Consider the following 27,424-nt stretch of genomic DNA (forward strand, 5'->3'; position numbering starts at 1 on the left):
TCTCTGCTCTTGCAACCAATGCACAAAGTATGAATGTGAGTTCACTACATGCCATACAACATTTACTTAAATGTTATCATATATAGTAAACTATGTCGTACTTCTATACTATACTACCCTACCAGTTAAGCGACGATTTATGATTTACGTGCTTCTTGCACTTAGTGGTGTAACTCTATTCCTTCAGTGTTACTCTAAACCCACATTCCCACACCAGGAGGTGACACTTACTCGCACGACAAACAAAGGCGCGGTGAAAGATAACGCCTTATCTGCCTTCCACATAAGCAGGTTTCCCATATGCGTCGCTTCAGACTCCGCCAGGTAATCGATGGACCTCCATCTCTTCAACTGAACATCACTGCAAGTCTAAAGTGAGGTGAGGTCCCCAATACGTATATTTTTCACTATTATTTATGCTGCGTTGTAGCGATTCACTGTGTGGTTGCGATTATTTTTACTGTTCTCACTGTGTTGGTAAATTGTTTTTTATTAACTGTATAGCGTATTTTTAGAAGCGGGATTTTCTTGCGTCTGTCTTTGCTTATCCTGCTACTCCTCTGCGACTCATTATCTATTAATCTGTATCGTCACAGTAAATAACGTACGCTGCATCCGGAAAGGTGGTTCGTTAAATTGTCTAAGCATCACCGAAGCGCGCCCTTGCTTCTCCTTCGATTAATATAAAGCGTCACTCACACCGATGGTCGCTCAGAATTCCCACCTATTTGTGCCGTCTGCCTTTTTTTTTCCTTTCTCGGTGGTTGTGTTGCGGTTAATTGGAACGCTCGTCATTAATGCTACCATCCCTAAATAACTGCGTACTTCGCCCATCGTTGTCACCTTGTCGTCTCAACACGATTTGTTGCATCCGCAGTGGGAAACAATCTCACTGCGCCATCCCTTCTCGTGTCTGGTGGTGTCTTTCTGAACAATTACTGGCGACTTTTGCTCATAGTTTGTTATATAAAGTGTAAATTTAATGATGTCCTCGCTAGGAAAGGTCACCTTGGGTGGTCCGCAGGCAGAAAAACAACTGATAAGACGATAAGAACCCATGAAGGCATCACGTGAAGTACCCTCTCGAGCCTAGGAAAGAGATATTTATGTCTTTCCTAGTCACCGTGATGTGACTAGCTCACATAGGGCACATAGACGTTGTAATATATAATCTTTTCCCCTTCTAGCTTAATTGATACATATTATAATACACATTTTTATATTTGTGCAGTTTTGAAACCTATAGCTCCCATTGATGGTCCTCTATTCGACAGAAAATAAAATTTTTTTGTTATGTTAAACCGGTAGGGCCCTGCTGTAGGTGAAACTAACCCTGAATGACATTACTGACATGCCATTTAAAAGTCAGACTACGGACACTTTATGAATACGTTGTGGAGGCGATCTTCAACACAACGCAGTGACGAGCATGAATTTATGAACGCCAATCGTTGTTAGAAAGCATGCAGCAAGCCCTGTATGGAATGTGAGACAACACAGTTTACACCACACTTGTGACCACACCATGCAAGATCACCATGAGAATGTCTCGTAAGTCACATGGCACATTGCAGGTGGGCCATGGGTCCGGCGTGGGAACATCGACGACGATCGTAACTGAAGTGTTCGGCGGAGCCAGGGCACGATGAGCGCAGGGTACAAAGACTGACACGTGATCTACCTGGTGCTTGAAAGGAGTACTGAAGAAAAAGGTTTGTAAGACTCGAATACTATTATACGCTCCATTGTGTGATATTGCATTCAGCCAGATAACATAGTTGACGGGGACTATAGCCCGCATTGCGTTGACGTTTTCTTTTTTTACCGTAGCAGGTATTCGATCAACCACCCGTCAACACGTGCCATCACAGCGAGGGCTGCCAGGGAGGTCACCTTCTTGCACACGGTTGTATCGCCCAATAAGGTAAGTCCCGTCAGAGTCTCCCACTTACCAGAAACGACCGATTGGCAAACAAACGCGTTTGCTGGAATCTGTTCCGTATAATTTCAGGCTAGATAAACATTTTGAACGTAGAACAGATTCCTTAAAGGGGCTTTCTGGACTCCACATGTGAACTAAATAGGCCTCATCAGGTGATCGTCATTCGTGTAGTAGTTTTTTTTTACGAACCCTAGCGGAAAATATTTTACTCATTGAATATGTTACTCGCAAATCGTTTATTTCAAGTTTCTTCGGTTATGTGACTGGTTGTTCGACATTATATTCTGAATGTGAACAGATGTTCGAATATATTTATTCGCGTCATCTTCTGCAAGCAACTGTTTCGATCCCTGCCATCTGGGAAGCGAGAGCTTCGGCCACGCTGATTGGTTTTCGCAAACACGTGGCCTTACCGGAAGTAGAGGCAAACACGTCTTCGAAGGTGTCTTCAGTGATGTCATGGTTGGTTTAGTTGCGGTATTCTCAGTGCGAATTTTCCACGCGCAATTACTTTTACTTTCATTTCGTTATTATTTTTTTACAACTTGATGGAAAGAGAGATATATAACAAACGTAAATATATAGTGTAACACACTAGTGCGTAAATAACGCAGTATAGGCAGTACAAAGACTCGTTTTCTTCTATAGATTAACTCCAGACGGCTTCATCATTTGCAATGCTCATCTTACCTCAGATATGCGATCTTTTGAATCGCTATGTTTCCCGTGTGTGAACCACACTCTGAAAAACCTTCCTACTTTGCAGAGACGATGACGACCGTTACGACAAATAAATCAGAGCTGGAGCTTCACAAACTCCTTGAACGAGCAGTCCTTCTCTCCTACTACGACAAATTCATCGAGATAGGTGAGCCAAAACGGAACTTTGTATCACCGGGCACGTCAATCAGGGACGTGACACTTTCGTCGTCAACCACGCAGAGCCAACAGGTCGGGAGTGACCGCTGCCGAGGTCATGTGTTCGAAACCCTGTACCATGCGAGCAGGAGTCGGTCACGTCCTCCTCTGAGACTGTAGCCAAATACGCTGTCCCGTGCGATGGGGTTTAGCGAAGGTTGAGTAACTCTCAGTATAGGACGAATGATAAGGTACTCCTTGACCAGAGTTCCCTTTCGAGGCAAACCCCGATGTTACTAGAACGCCTATTTTCTTACTACGATCGCGAAGAGGCAAAGGTCCCAGTACAAAATATCGCGTGCCAAGATTGTCTACACTGAGGGATGTGTTTATATTGACGTAATTCGTTTGCAGGAATATGTTGCAAAGACAACTTTCACCTTGGAACCGAAGACCAGCTTAAATGGGTTGTCGGGTCCGGAAGCGCGTGCATAAGATCGATGGTGTAATTTTCTTCACCGCTTGATAGCTTCATTGGTGAAGTTTCCCTCCCGAAAACAGCTTACATGTTAAATAAACGGGATTTAAAAACTCGCACACCCTCAGAAGTACCGAAAAAATATCCCCAGATATAAATAGCGTTGATCCCTTTAACATTTGGGGAAATATATTTTTCGTACGATTTTTTTTTTCATGATAAGTGAAACACCCTACAACAGAAGCCTCAAGTCCTGAGAACAAGTACTTTATATTACTAAGAGCAGCTACTTTCCAGTACTCTTTGCATATTCTCAAGTACAACGATGGTTGCCTCATGATCTAAAAACTAGGAATCAGAGGAAAATCTGTTGGAATATATATACACAATTACCTCAATACTATGCACTTTGGAGTACGGATCTACATGTCAGTGCATTGGCAAAACACAAGGCAACTGTTCCGTCCACAAAAAAAGAAAAAAAGAAAACACCGGTCCAGATAAATAAATCTTTGATATCGAAGATGAAGGCTGCAAACAATGACACTGGTATCTCTACAACGCATGGAGTCACGTGTCTTGATAAGGAATCTGTCCACCCTAACCTCACTTACGGATTTGCCCTTAGGCGGGGACAATGTGCAGCAGCTTCGTGACTCCAGCGGACACGATTTCCAGGAGTTGATCAACATGGTAGATATGGCCAGAAAGCCACCTCACGTCAAGAGGTTCAAGAAAGCACTGGCAGAGTGGAAACCAGACACAGGTAAATAGAAAACTAAATTTGAAGAAAAGGCTGTCTCTTCATGTACCGTGTGTTGGCACGCGTGCGCAGTACATAATGTCCGTATAGAAAGATGGCGTTTCGTTGAACTAGGCCTCAGTCCGGCCTCACAAGCAGATCAGTTAACGAGCTATTTTCTGCAATCTCCGTAAGTCTTTCTAATGATTCTAATTGTGTGCACGAATCTCCTACATGGAAGCAACGATCGCGTAGGCCTTTGTGGGAACGCCCGGCTCTCCGTATATGGATAACTTGGCAGAAGTGGAGGATAGTTAGGTAGAATTGCAAGCGGCTGCATTCCTCTCGAAAGACCTTACTCAACCGACAGTTACGTTACCGCCACATTAGCCCTTCAGTCGTTTCCGACAACGAAAAAGTGCGTCTGAATCTAAGAATAAAAACGACAGTTTCAGCAACGTCCACTCCAGCGGATGGGGCAGAAGGGGAGCTTCACAACCTACTTCGAGGAGCAGATCTTCTCTCCTATCACGACAAGTTCATGGAGATAGGTGAGTCAGAATAGGCCGTGTCGATGCGTACGCGGAATACTAACGGAAGCTAGTCGTGCGTGTACATGTGAGGACAAGGGACGGTGGCCGCATGATTCAGAGCGTACCCGCGACCAATTAAGAGTTAATTTGGAGAAGAGAAAGATACGGAATAAATTTATGAAAAAACAAATCTGCCTATCACGCAATACGTATTTTGACCTGGTTCGTAGGAGACGCCGCGCGACATGTCGTCACTGTTAGCGTTGCGTCTGGTGTAATAATGGCGACACAGAACACGATTGTCACGTTCTCACTGTAAAGGCCGACTTGCATTCTGAATAGTGACTCCTGGTGGACAGCTTGACAGACGAAGCAGGATTTCGAGCGACGTCAAATGTCGCTCGATTGCTTCTCTAAAGGGACGCTAAAATTAAAAAAAGAAGTTGCTCTCATATGAAAGTCAGCGTTCGAATTGGTTTAATGCAAACACAGTGCGCACAGCACTAGCGCTACAGGAGAGGGCCACCAAATTGGAGTACCGACGAAATAAGCAACACAGTTAAGATGTTTAATTGAGAAAGGAAGATTTCCGTTTATGGAAGGAACCAAAAAGGTCGTCCTACTTACAGAACACCACGATGGTCGCAACAGTTACTTCCCTCTAGTTTTGAAAGCCGTACGGTTCCACAAATTGAGAGGACTCCTTTCGCATACTACTGTCTATACATGTCTATACATGAAATACATTATAAAGGATGTTTGCTGTAATGCGTCCCTAAATTATATTTTAAAAAAATTTAGAGGATGTAGCTCGCTACATTCGTCTTTGCGGCACTTCTTTCACCAGGGAAGACTGATTTTGTCGTATTTCAACTGGGATAAATTGAATTTTTAAAATTGATCTCGCTAATTTCCTGAGTCAACGCCACGTTTTTCCAACGGAAATGGAATGCGCATATTTGATTTACTCCGAAACATCACTGAAGGCGTCAAGCACCACATCGGGAACACATAAAAAAAAACAAAGAAAAAAGGCGCCGTTTTGGTACTCCCAAGTCGCTGGGCGGGAGTATGTCAGCGCTATGTGGGCCGTCATTGCTCCGCCCTCTTCACAGTCCCTCGCCGCACAAAATTTGCTGCGTCACGCCTTCAGTTTCCCCTGGCGCTTCCTGTCGTTCCACGCATATCTCTTCTTGCCGACTCCCAAACCGGTGCTTTTTGCATTTTTTTATGTGTTCCCGCTGTGGTGCTGGACGCCTTCAGCTATGTTTCGGGGTAAATCGAACGTGCGATTTCCATTTCCATTGGAAAAACGTGAGGTTGACTGCACAGATTTGCGAGATCAAGTTTAGAAATTCAATTTAATGCTGTTGAAATTTGACTGGTGAAAAAAAAAACTGGTGTGTTCCTGGTGAAAAAAGTGCCGCAAAGACCAATGCAATAAGCAGCATACACTGTCCAGATTTTTAAAAATATAATTCATAGGCACTTTATAGGAAACATCCTGTATATTTCCAGTCCCCTTACCTGGACCTGACCCCATTGATGCCAGATAAAGTATTCGTTGCGGATTTTGAGCCCTGTTTGTCTTCCTGTTCTTGTGGACATTTCGTTCCCATGGAGTTGAGATGACTACAGGTGTTTTGTCGACACACCTAAATGATGTTTATCTTTGTTTTTCTTTTTTTGGTGACCGCCACGTTTCAGTTGTTGATCTTCTATGTAAAGGCCCCGACAAATATTTACGGAACACGCAGCAGGTGTATTTTCTCCTGTGCGCGACAGCCCATATCCCCAAGCAGCACAATGTACTGAAAGTCGGGTGCAATAGGGGTGGACGGGTAGGTGGAAGACCTTGAACAGGCTTGTGAAACGAAAGAACATTGATGAAACACATACCGGCCACCCCTATTGCACTCGACTTTCAGTACATTGTGTTGCTTGGGTCAGCATGCACGTGGCACTTGTCCATAGGGACCCCCCTCCCTTTGGGAAAATCCTGGGGATCCGCCCCTGCTCGAAACATGGTTTGAATTGGTGTCGCTGCCGTCGCACTCCTCTACCCCTCTGAACGAGTGAACAATCCCACTTCCGCTTGCCGCCAGGGTGTCGCACCGAGGTGGAAATATACCGGTGGCGTCTTCCGTAAACTTTTGCGGGGCCTGTACTCTCGCGACTAAGAACGCCGTAAGCGGCACCGAAGGCCAAGCATCGCCGACGCTGGTCAAGGAACCGTCGAGAAATCACCGTGTGCAGGTGGGCTGAGCGGTTTTCTGACAGGCTGACGTCACCACCGCGGAACTCTGTGTCTTTCCGTCGAGAAAACGTTGTACGCGGGTTTCATTTTATAGCGCGGTCATCGCCATGTATCGCAGTCAGGCGCTACTCTCCAGGATATTTCTAGGGTTCACTCACCATTCAACGTCTACTCTCCACCCGTAGCCGCCCTTTCAGTTTGTTTTAGTGTTACTTCTATAATGCACGGAGTCACGTGTCTTGGAACCTTAACCTCAGTTTTGGAATTGTTTTTAGGCGGGGACAATGTTCAGCAGCTTTTTGACTCGACGGCGGGCGATTTCCAGGAAGTGATTGACCTTGTTGATATGGCCAGAAAGCCATTTCACGTCAAGAGACTGGAGAAAGCACTGGGCCAGTGGACAGGACCGTCAGGTAAATGAAGAACCAAACGGGTAGAAAGGACTCCATCTTCGTGTATCCCGTATAAGCTTTCGGTACCGGTGTATAATGGCACCCTGAATGCCGGGAAGGCTTTCTTCGTTGGTTCACAAATCCAATATTACGAGCCGAGCAGTTGACGACCTATTTTCTGCAATCTCCGCAATATACCTAATCGATCTAATTGCATGGAAGAACATTTCAACTTGAAGCAGATGATCACATAGGTCATTTGGGGGTACCGGACTTCCGCATGCACGATTGTATAGAAAATGTAGAATTGAGAGATAGAGGTACCGATAACCTACCCACAACTGACTCGATTCTCACACGCGCTGTTGTCACATCAATCACTCTGTAGTTTTATCTCTGAGCATCTTTAAATGAAGATAGTGACAGGAGTTTCACGTTATCTTACAATGAATTATGATTTTGCGTGGATGTCGATCGATGGCTTAACAGTCGACATTGCTTTACAGTCGCGGTAGCGTCCAGTGCGGCCGACGAATCAGAAGGGGAACTGCACAAATTACTTCGAGGAGCGGATCTTCTCTCCTACCACGACAAGTTCATCGAACTAGGTGAGTTAAAAAGTGTGTCTGTGTATATCGAATACTAGCGGGATCCAGGCAGGTTGCTGCATTTGCAAAGGCGTGTGGGGCCGGTGGTGGTGAAAGGCGAAATATGAGATAGAGCAGAGTGTTAAGATAGAGAGAGTTAAGCCGTCACCTAACGCCGTCCCGAATGGTAGTTCTTCTTCCTGCGCTGAAGAAGCGCTAAAGTTCAGCTCGTAGACCTGTGTGAGTGCGCCACAAAAATTCCACGATTCGCTAATTGGCAGAGGGCGCGACATGGGGGGTGAATTCCACCACGCAAAGCGGGGCCTCAGGGTGTTTTTCATATATCTTTACCATAGTCGTGTGGATGCAACCAGCCATCAAAACGGCAAGCTTTCTATACAGTTACAATTATTATTACAAATAAATCTCTTTCGACAGATTGATAATTTCGGCATGCTGAGCTAAGACTGAAGACGTTAGAATGATGGGCTGGTTGTGTTGAAAATCTAGATAAAATGGTTAAAAAGCAAGCGAGCTGGTGGCTAAGATCCATGACGAAAACCCGAGACTGGGAAAAAGACGAAAAACAGACGACACAACACAAAGTCTCAACTTTGAGACTTTGTGTTGTGTCGTCTGTTTTTCGTCTTTTTCCCAGTCTCGGGTTTTCGTCATGGAAATTCTAGAATCGCCAGTGAAGGGGAACACGAAAAGAAATGTTTAGTCCCGTCGTTTCGTGCACTCTTGTATGGCTTCTCTTGCCATTCTAAGAAGTAATTTAAGAATACTTATTTTAGAATGGGATTAAATGTTTGCTGCATCCCCTGGAGTGAAAGAACAAAAAAGACTGAAAATAGGGCCTTTGGGATTGCAGAGGTTAACGAGCCTTATAGTATAGGTCATCATAAAACTATTTAACGCGAGACAGAGACAAAAATTCGTATTCCAGGTCAGGTAGGGCCTTCTGCGTTAGGGATGTGTCTAATGTGTCCGAGGACACGTTACGGATGTTTAATCTCGGTACTGGATTTGTTCTCAGGCGCAGACAATGTGCAGCAGCTTTGTGACTCAACCGACGAAGAGTTCCAGACACTCGCCGAGCACGTAGGCATGGCCAGAAAGCCCCTTCACGTGAAAAGATTGAAGAACGTACTCAAACAGCGGTCAGGCCATGCAGGTAATTGAGAAATCCTGGGTTCTGGTAAAACCACTCACTTTTCGTGTACATGCTCCTGGCACTCCATGGTAGTATTCATACACGACGGTCCGTATTGGCCAAGGGGAATTCGGTTGTATACGTGCGGTGTTTTTTGATTCCCAGGTCCTACGCCGAGTATATACATAGTAGCAAGGCGTTACGTGGCACTGTAAATCAGTTGTATGTTGCTTTACGTTTCCTCTACTTCAATCTCCGCGATGCCTCTAATTATTCCACGAACAATCCGCGATCCACAAAAGATGTTACGGACCCTTCGGAGCTCTTACAGGTTCAGGTTAGTAAAGGCATGTGCCTCAGCAAGGATTCTCAACTCGGGATGGGAAATTTTGGAATTGAAATGTGGGAAGGACGCCCCGCGTCATTCACTTGTGTAGTGTATCATTCGCAGGACATCTCCTTCGTCAGGGACACACCAAGGGTAGGTCATGGCAGTTTCTAGATGGGCGTGTCTCATCGGTGCCAGCGGTAGGGTCGCTCGCTAGGAGCAATACAGCCTCAAGAAACTCGGGAGGAGGAATAAGATACCTCGGAACTTATGCGCGTATTGCTTTGGAGTTATTATGAGCAGGGGATAGTGCCTTGATGGACGGTAAAACGGGTTCATACGTGAGCGAAAGGGTGTTGAGAACCGATCACGTAGAGAGGTACCAGTCCTATGTCTCAAACCTCCAGCTGCATTAGTCATTGTGTCCTTTTATGACCGAGTGCTTCTCTGGAGCTTCCAAAAAGAAATACAGTGACGGTAGTAATGTCAGTGAAACGGTGGCTGCAGATGTTTTCTCGTCCATTTCTCAAGTCAGAGGAGGAAAAAATCCTCAGCCCCTCCTATGGTTTTATTATCTTGTCAATGAACAGCGCGATGGCCGTAGGTTGCTATAGGTCTGTCTGACTTATGGACGTGGACGTCAGCCGGAGAGATATGCACGATGGCTCACAAACCCTATTGACTGACATGTCTCCCGCATTTCCGAGCCAGCTGTGTTTCGGGATTCGCACAAACGATGTAATACGCGTCTATTACCCTCTGTTGTGAAGCTCTGTATACAGGTCCTCATCGTATCGGAGAACCTTCTCTTAAATATGCACCACGTAACAGGGGGCCAAGTGTTACATCCCCTTCTGCCCATATTATTCCTCTTCCTGGTCCAGTATAGCTTACGTATTCCTTTATGCTAGCAAGTCGATTTTATCTTATCTTACATGAAAATTTAAAACCTCACTGCCCGGACATATGTGTCTGTATCGCCTACACTGAACTTCCTTTGCAGTCATAATGACGTCCATTCCTTCAAACGAGTCGGAGCGTGAAGTTCACGAACTGCTTCAGCGAGCGGATCTCCTCGCTTACTACGACAAGTTCATCGAGAAAGGTGAGCCAGAACGTGATTTCGTGTCAGCAAATATAGCGAGCTCACAGGTACTTCGGTTGTTTTGTTAACGATTAAGATCAATATTTTTCGGCATGCTCGCTGAACGATTTTTCTGAAGTCAGCCTGGGTGGATCAGTAGTATACTGCGGCCAAGTGCCTCGGATTTGAAATGGCGCGAATAATAATAAAAATAAATAAATAAATAAATCCAAAGGACAACTTCTCTCACTTGTAGAGCAGCGCCTTGTGTGGTCTACAATGCACTTACTAAATCGTCTTCATGGGACTTGGAATGTGTTTAACTTAAGTGTTCAACTTGACCCTAGGCGTAGACAATATGCAGCGGCTTTTTGACTCGACTGAAGAAGAGTTCCAGAAGTTCATGGATCTTGTTGGCATGGCCGGATACCCTTTTCACGTGATGAGGTTCCAGAACGAAGTAGAACAGTGGACAGGGCACCCAGGTGAGCTACGCACCATTGAACTGAGGCACAGCACTCGGTCCTCGTGTACCGAGCGATGAACACACACCTATACCCTAATACGCAGTTCAGTTTTTTATCAGTTTGCACGCTGTGTAGTAAATCGTGTGCACAATGCAAACTAACGTCTATCGAGGTTTTGCTACCCGTTTAGATACATGGATCAACAATCCACCGCTGTCTTTGTATTTATGTACCACATAATAGCCATCGTATTTTTTTCTGTTTATTTATTTATTTATTTATTTCATTTAAATGGGCCCTAAAGAGGTTCGTGTCTTGTGTCTCATAGACTACTGGACGCAGGTATATTCTGTTTTGAATGGTTATTATTTTAATACATGCACAATGTAATGCAGGGAGTGTAAGATGTGCGCGCTATGTCGCTAAAAATGACGGAACGATATATCGTAATGACGAAGTTTCCCACCTGCCGCTAGCAGACCGCCTGTGCACGTGCAACTCGGTAACTTCATCCACAGACAGTCTTTCACCGCAATTTGAGAATGCGGCTTCGAACGTGACCTTTGATGTCTTTTCGTTAGCTGGTATTTACCAAATCTTACTCTCTTTATTACGCCGAAATATCTCTATCATCCTTAATAGATGGCTATCGACATGTCTGTAAAAAGGTATACACAGGGTGCCCCAGCTAAATGCGAACATATTTCATATATATGTATATCAAAGTAAAACATAGAGTAAGAAATATAAAAGTATTTAACTTCGCAGCCGTCTGATAGATCAACCTCTTCAACCTCACTTTTTCCGAGATGAAATCAATCAATTTAGCGTATGCTGAAGGGCACTCCGTAGGAGGTCATCAGTGACCAGTGACACCAGTGCACACCGGTGCACCAGTGACACTTTGCAGGTCGAACTTACGACCTCTGGGTACGTATTACGCCTTCAAAAGTACTATAATACATGAAACGCTTCGTTTTGTGTATTATAATACAGATACAAATACATTTCAAAAAGGAGTATTATAATACGTAATAAAAATACTGAAAAGTATTACAGTAATAGTATTATAATACAAAGTATTAGTATTACTGCCCATCCCTGCCTACGCATCACAGGCAAGTCTGAGATTCCCTTCCCCCGCTTTCATTGGACAAGGGGGATTTCTGGCAATATGTTTCCTCTGGTAATTATAGACGTTGGGGGTGACGTACCCTCCATGTTTCGCGCCGATTCAGAGGAAGCTCCAAAGTGGCACCTTTATTCGCGCTTTAATTACAAACTGTGCAAGTGGTGGGTTTAGTTCCTGTTGCATTATTCCAGTGAAGACAGGATGTTTCATATCGCGGATATATTTTTCAACTTGAGTGGCCCTTTAATATAGACGAACGTTACGCAGATGCAAATACCCGAGGCTTAGCAGCTACCCTCACCGAAATGTTTTTCTTAAAATTCCAGTGAACGCAGCTCATAATAATAATAATAATAACAAAACGTCAAGTTCGTGGCCAATACGATGTCATTTTGCGAGCATTCAGTACTGCTGTGTGTGTTCATTCAACATTTGCTACATACGAACATGTGCCCATGTACGTCTCCTCTGCTCGAGTGTTTCTCAGCGTTCGTTCAGCCCTTTTGTCCTATGAATTAAGCTCATAAGCTTCACGGCAATAACAAAGACGCCAGCGACTAGAAGCAAATGTTCTCCAAGTGCGGGGAATCCTTCCTTAGTGGAGATTTTAAGCCTAACACTCATCTAAAGTCTAGCTAACACTCATCTCCGATCGCCCCTGCAATACACTGCTCGTACTACACCCTTCATATTCATACACTTCACCAACTATATGAATGGTGTATGAATGGAATATGCTGGCGTCTCTGTTATTGCTGTTTGCATGCGCTGATGCGATAGATTTTCCTTTGAGATGTCGTTCCAATGCATACACAATGTATGTAACCCATATAACGCATATACAAGTTCAATGATCATTTTTTTCCAGCGTGCCAACCAATCGCTTATTTTTTCAGTCACAATGACGCCCGTTCCGGCAAATAAACCGAGACTATCTGAGATTCACCACCTCCTTGAACGAGCGGGTCTCCTCTCTTACTGGGAGAAATTTGAGGAAACAGGTGAGTCCAAACGATTCGCACAGCTTGCACAGCACACAACACACAGGGCGCTTGTTGGTCTGTGCAGGCTATGGTAAGTGCGTACTGAAAACCCTGTCTTTCCGTTCGAGCCAAAACGCACTCTGTCGCCTCATGCCATGGAACAACCGCATGAGTCAGTTAGAAGGCAAATTCGCAGTAACGATGTAACGATTCACTGTGTCTATATTCTCAAATATGAGTCTTGGTGTTTTTCAAGTAACGGATACTCTAAACAACATCAGGAACTTTATTTTAAGATGATGAATGGGGAGTTCCATCGTGAGAGCAGACACACTACCTCATTGCTGGTGGAGATGTGGGGAATGAAATGATGAGCCCCTTGAGTATAAGGATCGAAGTCCTATGGTGTCCAGAAAGGTACAGAGAGCTTGGAGGACAGAGCGTTGGTGGGCTGCGGATGTGGCCAGGGACCAAGCAGTTTTCTGTGGAGAGGGGAGGATGGGCGAGAGTCCAGCTGACTAACGTTGGTAGTGTGGCCAAAGAAGAAGAATGTGACCACAGCGGCAGCGTCTAGGAGAGTCAACTTGTACGCACTTTTACCGAATTAAGGCTTACTCGTGGAAGAAGCTACGACACCATGCAGTATCTTACGACGAAATGTTAATCATTTGAGGTCACGTAATTCGTAATTAGTCCTAACGTGTAAAAAGGAATATTTAATGTAACGTTTCAACGGGAACATTACATTAATTCGCAAATGCTCGTATACGAGCACTTGGGATTTCACGGTTACGGTTTTAGTCTTGGTGTGACGGGCGACTACGTTTGCCAATTTGTTTAATCTCGACCACTCTCGCCATCGCGGCCCGTAAAGGCTTAGTAAACACCACTATGTGGAAGCAGACGCGGTTATTCTCGACTTTTTAGGGACACATTTTTCCATCCCAGCGTACTGCCTCTGGGTACTTTTAACGCAGCCTGTTGACAAGCCAACCTTTCAATACGCATTGAGATGAATACGTAATGCCCCTAAGCGGGCCTCTAACTAATGACCAATAAATAAATAAATCAAAACGACAATTTCTCTCGCTTGTAGAGCAGCGCTTTGCGTGGTCTACAACGCATTTAGTAAATCGTCTTCATGAGATTTGGGACGTGTTTAACTTAAGTGTTGAACTTGACCCTAGGCGTAGACAATGTGCAGCAGCTTTTTGACGCGACGAAAGAAGAGTTCCAGGAGTTTATGGACCTTGTTGGCATGGCCGGATTCCCTTTTCACGTGATGAGGTTCAAGAAGGAACTGGAACAGTGGACAGGACACCCAGGTGAGCTACACACCACTGAACTGAGGCACAGCACTCGTACCTCGTGTACTCCACCTTGGCATACCTGCGCGGAACATCCCAGACAACCATCAACGTCCCGAGGACATCCATGTTTTGTCATAACGTCCAGATCCATGATGGATGTCCAGGTGACATTCCATGGATATCCAAAAATATCCATAAATTTCCTACATTCATCCAGGGGTGACGTGGCAAGAGGGACGTCCCCTGGATGTCCTGTAGATATATATTTTGGACGTGTCCTGAAATTGACAACGAGACTAACAGTTTTATGTTATCTATGCTAACAGTTAACAGTTGTGCATTCTGGTCACAGCTAATATTAACTACATGCCTGAAATTACATAATGTAAGATTTTGTTGCCCATATTAGCAGCTATGTTCAGTTTGGATTGGCGTCGTGCGAGAAATACTACTCCAGCTTCATTTATTCAATACCTCCATAAATGAATGTGCATACAACTGCGACAGTATCAAATCGGAATACACGCTAGGTTCGCTGGAATCAAAGAACAAGAAACGTTGCCTGCTGTCCACTGCTGAGCGTCGTCTGCTATACTAACTGCACCGCCGCGACCAAGGCAGAAAGCGCCATGGATATCGACAATAGCGCCGACATTCATCATCATCATCCGCTCGCCTGTGCCGGCGTGCTTTGTCCAGTAGCTCTTTCCGTTGTGCTGTTCCAAGTTTGAAGGTGGGCTTATTAAATGTGCACGAAGTTGCCGTGATGCCGAAAGTTAAGGGTAAAAGGTGTGTGTACATGAAGGCACTATACGGGCTGAAAAAAAAAAGGCTCCATGCGATTTCGGCTGACGCCCTGAATACGCTACGCGAGCAACACGAGTGTCGCGCGTCTTGTTCACGGGATCAAGATCAAGACCTTTGTGTACATGGTGATTGAAAGTGATGAGAATTGTGTTCTCAGCAGTCCCTCCAGTCGCCGAGGAGATTGAGGAAACTTATTCGTCGACGTCAGAGAGTGCTGAACAACAACTTGATTGTGAGATGATGAATGGCGTCCGAACAGTTTGCTGTTCAACAGTTTAAAACACAAAGTACTCAATGTGATTTCCAAGGCAGAAGAGAATCGAGCCCGGCTGTACATGGTACGTTCACGCCAAATGTAAATGAAAAACCGCATATTTTGACTTCTTTGAGGAAGTGGGCCGTTGAGTGTATAGCATACATGCTTTACATTAAGCATATGCTATCAGTGCCATATGAACTCGAATGTATCGTTTTCGCTCGTGACTTGGTGGGAACGGGAGGAGTACGCCTTTTTTGTACCACTTATCAATTGCATAATTGATACAAAAAAGGTCACGCCTCCGGTTTTCAACAAAATCGGGGGCGGGAACGCTGTCATTCGGGATTAACAGGCTATGAGGTAAAGTTCGTTTTTAAGAGTGTGCTGGTAACAATCTTGTGTCAGATTTACTTCAGTCTCCTCAAGACAAATTATTGTTGATGTAATATTGTAATCATGTTTTGAGCCGATATTCTGTGAATAGTGGATTGAAATTTTTGACAAAATTCAGTTGGAGCCTGTCTAGGCAAGGGAGCGTGCTATCAAGCGAAGTTTGTACCGTAAAAGTTGATTTGAAAAATTCATTTGTTACACTCTAAAGACAGAACTTCACCATATAACACGCTCTGCGCCAACCATGGCTACGAACGATAGGGCTAGCCTCTAATTCCAAGAGAGAGGAGGGCGTACGCCTTTTTGTGTCAATTATCATATATCCAAATTGACACAAAAAGGCGTACGTACCGCTCTGTCCTCATATCAGAAGCTACAACCCTATCATTCGTAGCAATGGTTAGCGCAGAGCGTGCTACGCGGGGAAGAGATGTTTTTCGAGAGCGGAAGGGAGTATGTCTACCAAGACGTGGCAAACATAAAATGAAATTCAACAGTGTCCACCCTGTGTTCCTTTCTACTGTGCTTTTTTGTGTGAAATTTTTTATTTGGAGTATTGTTAAACGTACCAATAAAAGAGAATGCTATCTTGGGCTGTAGAGTTTTAGAGAAGCAAATGACGTAGGGTACCGCCATGGGGTGGTGATTTTCCTACACTCTTAGAAATGAACTTCACCGCATAGCACGCTACTAGCCAACCATAATCTCGAACGATATCGTTATCTGCCCCGATTTGTTGAAAATGGGAGGCGTACGCCTTTTTTGTGACACTTATGATGCTCATAATTGTCACAGAAAAGGCGTACGCTTCCCGTTTTCAACAAATCAGGGCAGATAACGATATCATGTGAGAATATGGCTGGCTAGGAGCGTGCTATGCGGCGAAGATCCTTTTTAAGAGTGTATATCTGTAAATGTGTTCTTATATGCTCACATAATTTCAACTTCTTTTTTGTTTAGCGAGCTGTGATAAACAAGCTACAGTGCATTCTGCACTATGTTACAGTTACTTCATTGAAGTGTTCCTTATGATTACAATCTCTAAGAACTTTATTTATTTATTTATTTCTTCATGTTAGCACAAGCTGTGATATTTACTCACTTCCATGAAGTTTATAGAAGTATGTCACAAGGCTATAGTGGCATTCCTAGGAATGTGATGTCATGTGTTTGCTGAATAAATTTGACTACATTCGTTAAATACTTTTGGTGTGTCTTGTACTACCAGTTATATTGCGAAACATATATTGCAGACATTACAACATTATACACAGAAATATGATTGTCTGGGAGTATTCCGATCGGCAATTGTGCATTGTTTCAGGATAAGTGAGGTCGTGTATATAAGGAGTGTAATACTAGAGCATACTTCCTCGAATAACCTAGGTGTAGTTCAGTGGAGCCAGCATGTAATTCGGCAACATACATAGGTTGATAGTCACTGTAAATCACATTTGTGAGGGTGGGCTAGGATGACCGTACAACATCCTTGAAGCGTCAGTAAGGACATCCACTGGACTGACCTGGGACATCTATGGATGCAACTTTGGCAGTAAATTTGACGTCCACGAGACGTCATAGGGATTTCTGTGGACATCCCTAGGATGTCCAGATGTCCCAGAACGAACGTCCACAGGATGTTCCTGGAACGTTGGTGGTTGTCTGGGATAATGACTCGGAGAACGTCGATACATTTTTCTTCGTTGATTCAGAATTTACACGCTTATCACCTATTTTTTTGTTATCTCCACAATGCACCTACTGTCCTACTGACTAACGACGCAGACTGAACGAACGGATAACCCTATGGTCCCGATGATGGACACACCTATATCCTAATACGCAGTTTAGCTAGTTTTCTCAATTTACACGCTTGGTAGTACGTTGTGTGCACAATGCAAACTAATAACGTCTATCGAGGTCTCGCGACCCGTTTAGATACGTAGATCAACAGTCCACTGCTGTCTTTGTACTTATGTACCACACAATACCCATCGTATTTCCCCCCCCCCTGTTTTTGTCATTTACATGGGCCCTGAAGAGGTTCGTATTCTCAGTCTCATAGGGTACTGGACGCAGTTGTATTCCGTATTAAATGGTTATTATTTTAATACACGCACAATGCAATGTAGGGAGTGTAAGATGTGCGCGCTATGTCGCTCAATATGAAGAAAGGATATATCGTGATGACGAAGTGTCCGACCTGCCTGCTTGGAGACCGCCTGTCTCTGTTCTACTCGTTAGCTCCACTCACAGACAATACTATACTGCAATTAGAGAATGCTGCTTCGAATGCGACCTTTGATGTCTTTTCGTTAGCTGGTATTTACCAAATCTTACTCTGCTTATTACGCCGAAATACCTCTATCATCCTTAATAGATGGTTATCGATGTGTCTGTAAAAAATACAGGGTGTTCAAAATTAAGCTTTCATTATCACTCTATAAATAGGCGAACAAACGGAAACTGGTGCTATTTTCTCTGTTCCTTGAGTAAGAAACAGGTGCTACATAATTAGCAGCACCTGGGGTCGGATTCACAAACGCGATCGTAAGTTACGCTAAGATGCGCTAAGACGTCGTATCCTGCGACGCGCGTATGACGGCGTCGTAATCGCGATTCACAAAGCTATCGTAGTGGAGAGGGTACCCCCTTTGACGAGGAAGAGAAAGTTGCTCGCTTCCCGTCACGTGCGCCTCGGAGAGAAACAGCCAAAGGGTGCGAGACTATGTTTTCGCTATGGTAACGATGACGAAAATTTGTAATCGCACCAATAAGAGTCGTCCCATTAGAAGAAGACGAAGTTTTTCGCCCCAAATGTTTTGTTACTGCACGTGCTCTCGGTCTTTCGGTAGCCAAGCCATAATGGATGCCATGCAATCACAGGCGAAACGCGTTCGATGACACAGCAAATATATTTCCAGTATGTTCGTCTCAGGGAGGGGGTGGGTGAGGGTGTTTTGTAAGCGGTGTGTGGCACCCAGTTTTGCTGCTTTTATGGCTTCTTTTGCCTTTCTTGCAGACAATTTGGAGGGGTGTTGGGGGTGTCTTAGCGGTGTGTAGGGGATGCTTGAAAAATCCCTGCAACCCTATTTTACGGAGCACAAAGTCGAAGCATTTGTTGAAGGTTACCAAGCAAAAAAGTGCCTCAATGTCACTTCGGCGATGGTCTCGAAGGTACTGTGGCAAAGTACAATGCGTTGGAGCGTATTACGGAGTCTTTATTTGCCGTCTCCAAATCCACCGCTGCCAAATAACGCCGCCATCTTTCTTCGTAAGACTGTTCGGAAGCTCTCGCAGGATTCCGCAGTAAGCTGCGAAGATTTTGCGACGCGCGCCCTTCGTGAATCTACACTTCGTCGTAACTTTCCCGTACGACGGAGCACCGACGGAGATACGACAGATTCCGTCGCATGAGCTCTTTGTGAATCCGACCCCTGTTTCTTACACAAGTAGCGTAAAGTTATTCTTTAAAGTTATCCGGTTTCCTGTCAACGCTGTGTTTGCGTAGCGCTCGTGATAGCTTAATTTTGCAAAAATTTTGCAAAATTATTTAATTATTTAATAATTTGCAAATTTTGCGCAAAAATTTCCATAATTAAATTTACTTTACACGACATTCACACGAGCAGGTGGCAAAAACCCAGTAAGAACAAATGCCATTGACCGCATGACTCTAGGGGGTGTAGTTTTTTTTTTATAATTCAATGACACGTTTTCTGGGACACCCTGTATATATAGACAGCGTGCCCCAGCTAAATGCGAACATATTTTTTTATATGTGTCTATTAAAGAAAAACGTAAAGAAAGAAACATTAAAGCTTGCAACTTCACAGCCGCCTGATATACCAACCACTTTCGCATGCGATGGCGCCTTTCCCGTTCTCCTATGTGTCTGCTTCATTCTCGTCGTAACAAAACCAATGCTTCGCGACGGCCGCTGTGACGACCACAAAAATGGTACCCATTGACGTGGCTTAGTTCAGTTCGGAACGCTGTTTTGTACGCAAGCACAGTAGTATAGTTTATTAAAAGCGCAATAGTCAACCCCAAAATAAGTGACACGTTAAGGACCAACTACAAATTCACGTTAAGTATGTATTGATTACCTTAGCATCGTGTCGTTCTATTTCTGGATATATCATCAGTGCACACTGAGATCCCAGTGTTTGTGTTATACTGGGAGCATGCTGAGGGCGACATTTTTCCCCTGGTGGCGTGCGGGAGTATCTGGGCGACAGAGTTTGTCGCGAGAGGCGTTTTAGCTTGCAAAAAACGCTCCATGGGCGTCAGCCTTCAGACAACGTGATGATACAATAAAAGCGAGTGCCGCGATCCGGACGAAATGCCACACTTGATCAGTCTCTTTTACTTCGATGAATATGTGTTTAGGTTACTAATTTCCTTATGAAAATTACAGGAACTTATCCGGCAGCTCAATTTGATCCCCACATGGAAAGGTCGCAACAGTGGAAAGACGTCAGGAAGGAAATGCACGAAGCTATTGCGGCCAAAGATGAGGCTCGTGTTCTAAAGTGCCTGGATGCTGCGCCTGCATTGAAACTGTGGTTGGATCCTGACACAAAAAAGTCAGCTCTTTACAAAGCAGTCGAAGAGAAAGCTTTCCGTATTCATGGTCTCTTAGTCTCGCACGAATGCGCCCTCAAAGACGACGAAGAATCATCGTGTTACCAAGGTCTCACACGCCTTGAACGAGCTGAAATTCGTCGGCAACAATATTACACCACCAAATACGAGGACTCTTACATCGACTATCTGAAAAGCAAATCGCGGAGCGCCACCGGATGTGATGACTTCGGTGTACGATTGGAGAAGATGTTTAAGCAGCTCTCCAGTGATGAAGTAAACAGGATTATTCTCAAAGTTGTTTCAACAGCACCACACCTAGAAATAGTGTTCGACTCTGCGGCTAAAAACGTTCAGGGGATTACTGGATCCGGCGGGTGTTCCACACGCGGTCTGACCTATCCTGAAGAACAAATGGTTTGTGTTTGCGGCAGCATAGAGAAGCGAGAAGTTTGGGGAACTCTCATTCATGAGTTGTCCCACATGGCGCTGTCCTTAGTTTACAAGAATGAGGGAAAGCCATATAACCGCGGCGATAAGAAGAAGGAACGTGACTACCAAGAAATTCTGAACGACGTTAAAGGAAGGAAAAATAATGTGCATTTCCTTATCCAGAAAGCCTTCGACAATAATGAGGAAGAAGAGCTAATTGTACGGATTCCTCACATACTGACCGAATGTGACGAAGGAAATAGGATTCTGGAGCTTCAAGCACCGAAACTACTAAAGTTTTTCAAGGACACTGTCATGCCAGACATGCAGAGATACATTATGAATGGAATCCCGTCCATAGATTCAACGGAAATCGAAAAAGAGAACATAAGACTTGGAAAAGCTTCCCATGTTGGCCAATTCAAAGTCAATTTCGAGAAGCCGCTGGACCTGCGTGACCTGCAAAATATACCTCTTCTCGTCCTTGCGGGTCCAGAATTGAGACTCCTCGAAATAATGGTTTACAACACTGTGCAATCCACGGGGCAGCCATACTTGTTTTTCGAAGCAAACCAAAAAATGGACCCTACGCTGAACCATGTGTTAGTGAACTACAAATGTCGATTTGTGCTTGTAACGGTTTATCCAAACAAAAACGTCCAAGATGTTATTGCACTTCTGAGTGAAGTATCCCGTGTGACTGGAACAAACGTCATCTTCCTTGTGGAAGACAGCGGCAAATCTTCCTTGTTGGAGCAAGTGCAAGGAGACGCATTCTTTGCCGCTGGACTTGTAGTGCATAACATCCTTGAAGCCAGTTTGGAACATGTTTCGAATAGCTGCAAAGAAGAAGTGTTCGAAAAATCTGGCGTAGAACTTCAGGGCATTTATGTTTCTTCCTTTCCTGAAGCAATGAATATGGACACCTTCTCATGTTGTGTAGACACTTCGGTTTTCCTAAACCTCTGTGAGCATAAAAACATTAACCTGGGACCTCCGCTTCATGAACTCGAAGAATGTGTTCAGAACTGTTATGTGGAGCGAGTGTTTACAAGGGCCGTGAAAATTGACCTCAAAAAGTGCAGAATGGACGACGAGAATGAGGCTTTCGCACTTTTGGGGTGTCCGCATGATTGTGCTGCAAAACTTGTACCTGATGGCTACGAGGCAAAACATCAGAAAAATTTAATGCAGTTTGAAAAATTTGTGATCCTTAAGGAACCATGTGACTATGAAGCTCTCCTGAAAAATGGTAATTACCAAGGGAAGGTAGTGCATCTGTTGCGGACCACCAAATCCGGTAACGAAGTGCTGTGGACTAAATCAAATGGTCGTCTCAGTCACCTTTCAGCGACGGGAAGTGACGATTATACCACGGAGGTGTTGCTGAAGGTGCCCGAGAAGGTCGTCGTCGTCTCTGGTACTCCTGGTATGGGAAAGAGTGTGTTGGCATCTCGGATGTGTACACAGGTAAAAACTCAAGACGAGAAGCGGTGGGTGCTCTACGTCGACCTTCCTCGGAGAATGAAATTAGTGAAAACTGCGTCTCCTACTCTGAAATATCTAGCGGATCTGTGCCAAGTACAGAAAGATGGGCTGGAGTTCGTCTTGTTCGAAGAAAGCTTGAACAATGGGAGCCCTTTCAAGGTCGTTGTCATGTTGGATGGCTTCGATGAAGTAACCGAAGAATGTCGAGAGTGTGTGGGGGAACTTGTACAGTTTCTAGCTGAGAGAGAAGTTTACAAGGTGTACATTTTTACTCGCACTGTGTTTAAGCGTGATGTACAAGATGCCCTGCACACGGTGTCATATGATCTCGTTCCCTTTTCTGTACAGAACCAGAATGATTTCCTCACAAAATGTAGGGTCCAAACAGAAACTTCAGCGACCAGGAATGACGCATTTGCGGCAAAATTCCAGCAACTGTACGCGACACTGAAAGAGAAAAACAAGACAATCCTGGAAACCCCACTCCTACTTCGCATGATGGCACAGATGGAGAGCGGGGAAATTACGGAGTCGCACGATTACTCTTCGCTGCTTAATATTGCTGACATTTGTGGCGGCAGTATATACACTGTACACATCTACAAGATGTTTGTCGACTACAAGCATCTTGTGCACCGAAAAGAAAAGTTGAAGGAAGACATCGTCCTACGTGCCACGCGAGGGGAGCACGAAACAGCGCAGTCTTCATTCTACACACACCATCGTCTCCTCGCTATGAAGTGTATATTTCCTCAGGATATATTGCAAACCTTATTGAATGAAGACGAATTAGTGCAGTTAGATCCAGAAGGAAGTATCATGAAGGGCGTTGTGGACAATTCTCTCAAAGAAGGTTTTGTGAATAGAATTAATGGAGGAATTCCCGAGTTCGTTCATAAGACTTTCGCCGAATTTTTCGCAGCTCAATATCTCCTCGAGAAGGCAAAGATAAGGACAAAATCGAGCTATTGGGAAAAAGTAGTAGAACTATATGGTAAAGAAGACTACGAGGGTGTAATGCTGTTGTTCGATGGACTGGCGTCAGAGTCCTGTCCACTTCACTCTGCTGTGATAAACAACGACGCTTCTTATTTTGAGCAACGTGTTATTCAAAAAGAAGGCATGCTCGCTGTCGATGAGCTAAAAAGGACGCCGTGGCACGTAGCAGCCCTGCATTCTGATAAAGCAACACTGAAAAGGCTTCCAATGGATGATGCACTAATCCAGAATGATTTGTTTAATATGTCACCGTTGGGGTACATGGAACTTTTTTCCCCATGGATGGATGTTTTGTCGACTGGGACTTCGACTGTGAAAGGCAGACTCGACGTATTATGCGCTCGATGCAGTGAGGAAGCAGTGAGGCGTTCTAACGAAAATCTGCGCAGGTTTCAAACCTTGGAGCAAAAGGGATATTTTATTGAACGAGCAATATTCACGGCTGTGAGACTCGACCTACGAGGCGTTTTAGACGTGTGTCTGAGCTATGTGTCCCCGAGAGAGAGTACAGTAGATCTGCACAGAGACATCATGGACCAATTAGAATCACGCAAGGAACGAAGCTTGAGATGTTCTGCAGAGTCTTCGGTAATTAGAAACCTTGATAGTTTTACAGACAGTAGCAATAGAACTGTCCTTTTTTACGCAAAGTCCGAGACTGTTTGTAAAATGCTCGTTCCTTACTGCGATATGGGAATTCTTGATGAGGATGGAAACACAATGTTGCACATTAGCGCGGATGAAGGAAATCTGGAGACAACACAGTTTCACCTCGCACATTTTTCCATTAACGATAGAAATAGATACTTTCAAACTCCTTTGCACTTGGCTGAAGATGCAGAGATTGTGAGGCTACTTCTTCCTCTTTATCCCTCAGTGAATGTTCTCGATTATGATCAACAAACTCCGATGGGTATATGTGCAAAGAGAGATGATTTGGAGGCCATGAAGTTATTACTCCTTCGCACTCGAACATATGACACACATCACATCAGACTGAACACAATACTTCATGTGGCTTCTGACTCTCATTCCCTTAAAGCTGTGACGTTCCTTCTACCTCACACAAATGCGCAAATGCTTAACCGCGCTTGGACAGGTTTGCAATATGGGACGACTTTGGAGTCCAACGTTGTGAGGTGTCTCATCCCACACTCGATCGTGAACTCACCTGAAACGTTCGGCTCATCACCGTTGTACGTCTGGGCTATAGATGGTAGAAGGAAAGCAAACTCTATGCAAACTCTATGGCCTTATTTGCGACACAGTGACCCTAGGCATGCACAGAGGATCAGCAGAAGCCATGTGTTGGTGTGGATGACCAGGGATTTTCAAAAAGAAATTTGGTGTCTGAAACTTCTCTTCCTCCACTTAGATGACATCGCTGGTGATCGTTGTGGCTGTAAACTGCTACATGATGTGGCCAAGAAAAAGCTACGTGAGATAAAAGAAGAAAATTTCATTAATTACGTGAAGCTGTTACTGCCGCATTTAAATCTCACTCAGCAGGATTATGTAGAACGTGGAGTTAAAAATGAGGACATTGTAACCTTATATCGGGGATGGTCGGACACGAATAACATCGATGATCCCCACATTGACGATGTCGACACGGAAATGATTGATGACGATGACAATACGGAGTTGCTAATGGAAGCAGAGGAAGGTGATGTGGAAGCTGTTAAGATTCACCTCTCCCCTTCATCCGTGTGGTTTACAGATGAAGAAGAGAACACTGCATTGCATTTGAGCGCGTCGAATGCACACACAAATGTGGTGAAGCTTCTCATTCCTTTTTATACATCAGTGGACGTGATCAATGTGCATGGAGAAACGCCCATGCATGTGTGCGCCTCAAATGGACACCTGGGCGTTGTAAAGTTATTATTACTCCGCTCTAGAATGAGTTTCCGTGACGTGGTTGGAAGGACACCTCTTCACTGGGCCTGTGAAACTGATGAAGTTGATATCGTGAACTTCCTTCTTCCCCACTCATTTCCTAATATGCGTGACGGGTTGGGTTTCACGTGCTGCGCTCTTTCCGTGATGGAAGAGGAAATGAATGTTTTGAGATGTATCATCCCTCACTCTCTTATAAAATGCCCTGATTCGAGAGGCTATTCACCAACTCGAATGTGTGCAAGGGGTTATAGGAGAGAAGAGCTGGTGACATTATTGCCATATTCTTGTGATTATGACGCAGTGAGTTTATTGACTATTCTCCCGCTGTCAATTTTTAAGGACGATATGAGTATGGAAGCTACGTCTTGTCTGAAACTGATGGTACTCCACTCAAATGTCAGTGCGGTAGATAAGTGTTTACGTGAAACACTCAACGACGTTGAAAAGTTTCACGTTGTAGAGTCTGATGCAGAGAGTGATGAGAGTGATGTATTCCTGAGTCTAGAAGAGCTATTACTACTCCTGAACTATATTTCTCTCTTGCTTCCGCATACAAATGTTTCTGCTAAGGACGATGAAGGCATACTATTACAAGGAGCCCTCCAAAGTATCCAAGATCCCGAATTGGTTAGCTTCCTTCGGAAATGGACTCGCTTGAGTGACTTTCATTCATGATGCTGACGATTGTTTGCAATGGTTGTGGTTAAGCACCAAGTGGCACCGAGCTGTCAATGGACACGAGCCCTGAAGATGATATAGCAGTTTTAATAGAGGTATCAACAGCAGTATACTGAGTCCTTGCCTTCATCCGAGAAAGCACAAATATTCATCCAGTGTCAAAATGAAAGAAAAAAGATCACTTTTCTGATTTTTTGTGATTGTGATTATGACTTACGCATTTTGTTTCTTATTCCTTATGTTACAAAGTACTATTCCGTAGTAGGTTCATAAGGTGATTTGAAAATGTGTAAAAAATGTGTCTATTCCTAATGTGCTAGTAATATGGTTAGCAATGATATGCCACAGTATTAGAATACGGCTGCGTGCGATTATGTTTGGTGTCAAATGTATATACCCAAATGTCAAATGTAAATGAACAAAAGTGTTTTTCGCACATTGGAGAAGGTTTAATTCAAATTATTTTGGAACTCTCGCTCACTTCGCTGCAGAGTTGTGTAAAGTAAATATTGTCGAGCGAAACACATGTGTGATACAGTCGTACTTTTATTACGACCTAATAAATGTAAGGGTTCCAAATTGCTTTCCCAGTTATCGTTACAGATTACGGAACATATTACTTTGAAGTAATCAAGGTTCGTGTAAAGAAACCTCGACTGACTCAAATATGCCTGTTACAAATTAGATTTGTGTACGTGTAATTAAATGATTATATGCAGTTGTCCTTGGAAGTAATGTGTCCACTTAGATGTCATCAAGAGATGCAGATGAGGAGAAAATTCAGTGAACCGGTAAGCAAAGATGAAGGGAAGTGTCCCAGGAGGAGAGACGCCCATATATTTCGAACAGAGACTGCTATTCCTCTTCATCATGAGCGAGAATCAGAATTAGCGGCTCGCACACAGCGCAGGACATGTCCTAGGGCCTCATAGCAGCCACAAGGACACGTGCTTCGAGGGGACGCAAGTTATAGTTATGGCCAGCTTGTGAAAGCTTGGGATGCGTGCTTTAGTTGTTATTACAGTTACTTTTGCGGATTCTAACTACCCGAGCAGCACACAATATTGGTCCAATATTGGCACTGTCTCGGTTTTAGTGAGCCTAATGAGGGCCAACCAATGAAGAGCAATAAGGTGTTATCCTGGCTCACCCTACTCTCACCACCGTGCTACCCATGGCAGTGTTTCAGTACCTACCCAGGTAAATATAAGAGAAAAGACAAAAGAGAAAAAAAGAATGTATTGTACTGTGATGCCTTCCCGTTGTCGTGCTGCCATTCAAACCAATTAAAACTAGACCAGAGTGGCAGTTACTATAGCTACAGGGCATTCGTATTCTTCATTGGCTCACCACGGGCTTGCAACATTGGACCAATATTGGCAGTTTTGATTGGCGTATTACCAGACCTTTGTTGCACGGCCTATATACTGGACCAACGTAACTTATATTGGCTGCCAATTTTGGACCGATGTGGGACCATTGATGGCGTGCTGTTTTTAGAGTTATGTTTAGAGTTACCAAATTAAATTTTCGCAGCCATCTTGTGCTCCCACCACATCACTTTCATAGCTGCTTTCATATCGTGCATTCGTGCTGCCCAAACTCGAATACGCATCGGCCATATCGGATC

At 44.2% G+C, this 27,424-nt stretch overlaps 1 protein-coding gene across 7 annotated transcripts; it reads left to right on the forward strand.

Moving 5' to 3' along the window:
- LOC135374608 (uncharacterized) lies at nt 1–26,517 on the forward strand. 7 transcript variants are annotated; one of them, XM_064607551.1, is made up of 14 exons: nt 3–379; nt 1,575–1,712; nt 1,831–1,924; nt 2,709–2,810; nt 3,907–4,044; nt 4,470–4,571; nt 7,086–7,223; nt 7,709–7,810; nt 8,829–8,966; nt 10,277–10,378; nt 10,705–10,842; nt 12,853–12,957; nt 14,127–14,264; nt 20,129–26,517. In XM_064607551.1, exons 4-14 carry the CDS (start codon nt 2,714–2,716, stop codon nt 25,789–25,791), a joined length of 6,861 nt encoding a protein of 2,286 aa, XP_064463621.1. In that variant the 5' UTR covers nt 3–379; nt 1,575–1,712; nt 1,831–1,924; nt 2,709–2,713; the 3' UTR covers nt 25,792–26,517. The 7 variants fall into 7 exon arrangements, with proteins under 7 accessions (XP_064463626.1, XP_064463625.1, XP_064463627.1 ...); XM_064607552.1 differs by having other exon boundaries at nt 1,834–1,924; XM_064607553.1 differs by having other exon boundaries at nt 310–384.
- Nucleotides 26,518–27,424: the final 907 nt, after the last annotated feature.

Source organism: Ornithodoros turicata, unplaced genomic scaffold (assembly GCF_037126465.1).
Source record: "Ornithodoros turicata isolate Travis unplaced genomic scaffold, ASM3712646v1 Chromosome86, whole genome shotgun sequence".
Taxonomy (NCBI): Eukaryota; Metazoa; Arthropoda; class Arachnida; order Ixodida; family Argasidae; genus Ornithodoros; species Ornithodoros turicata.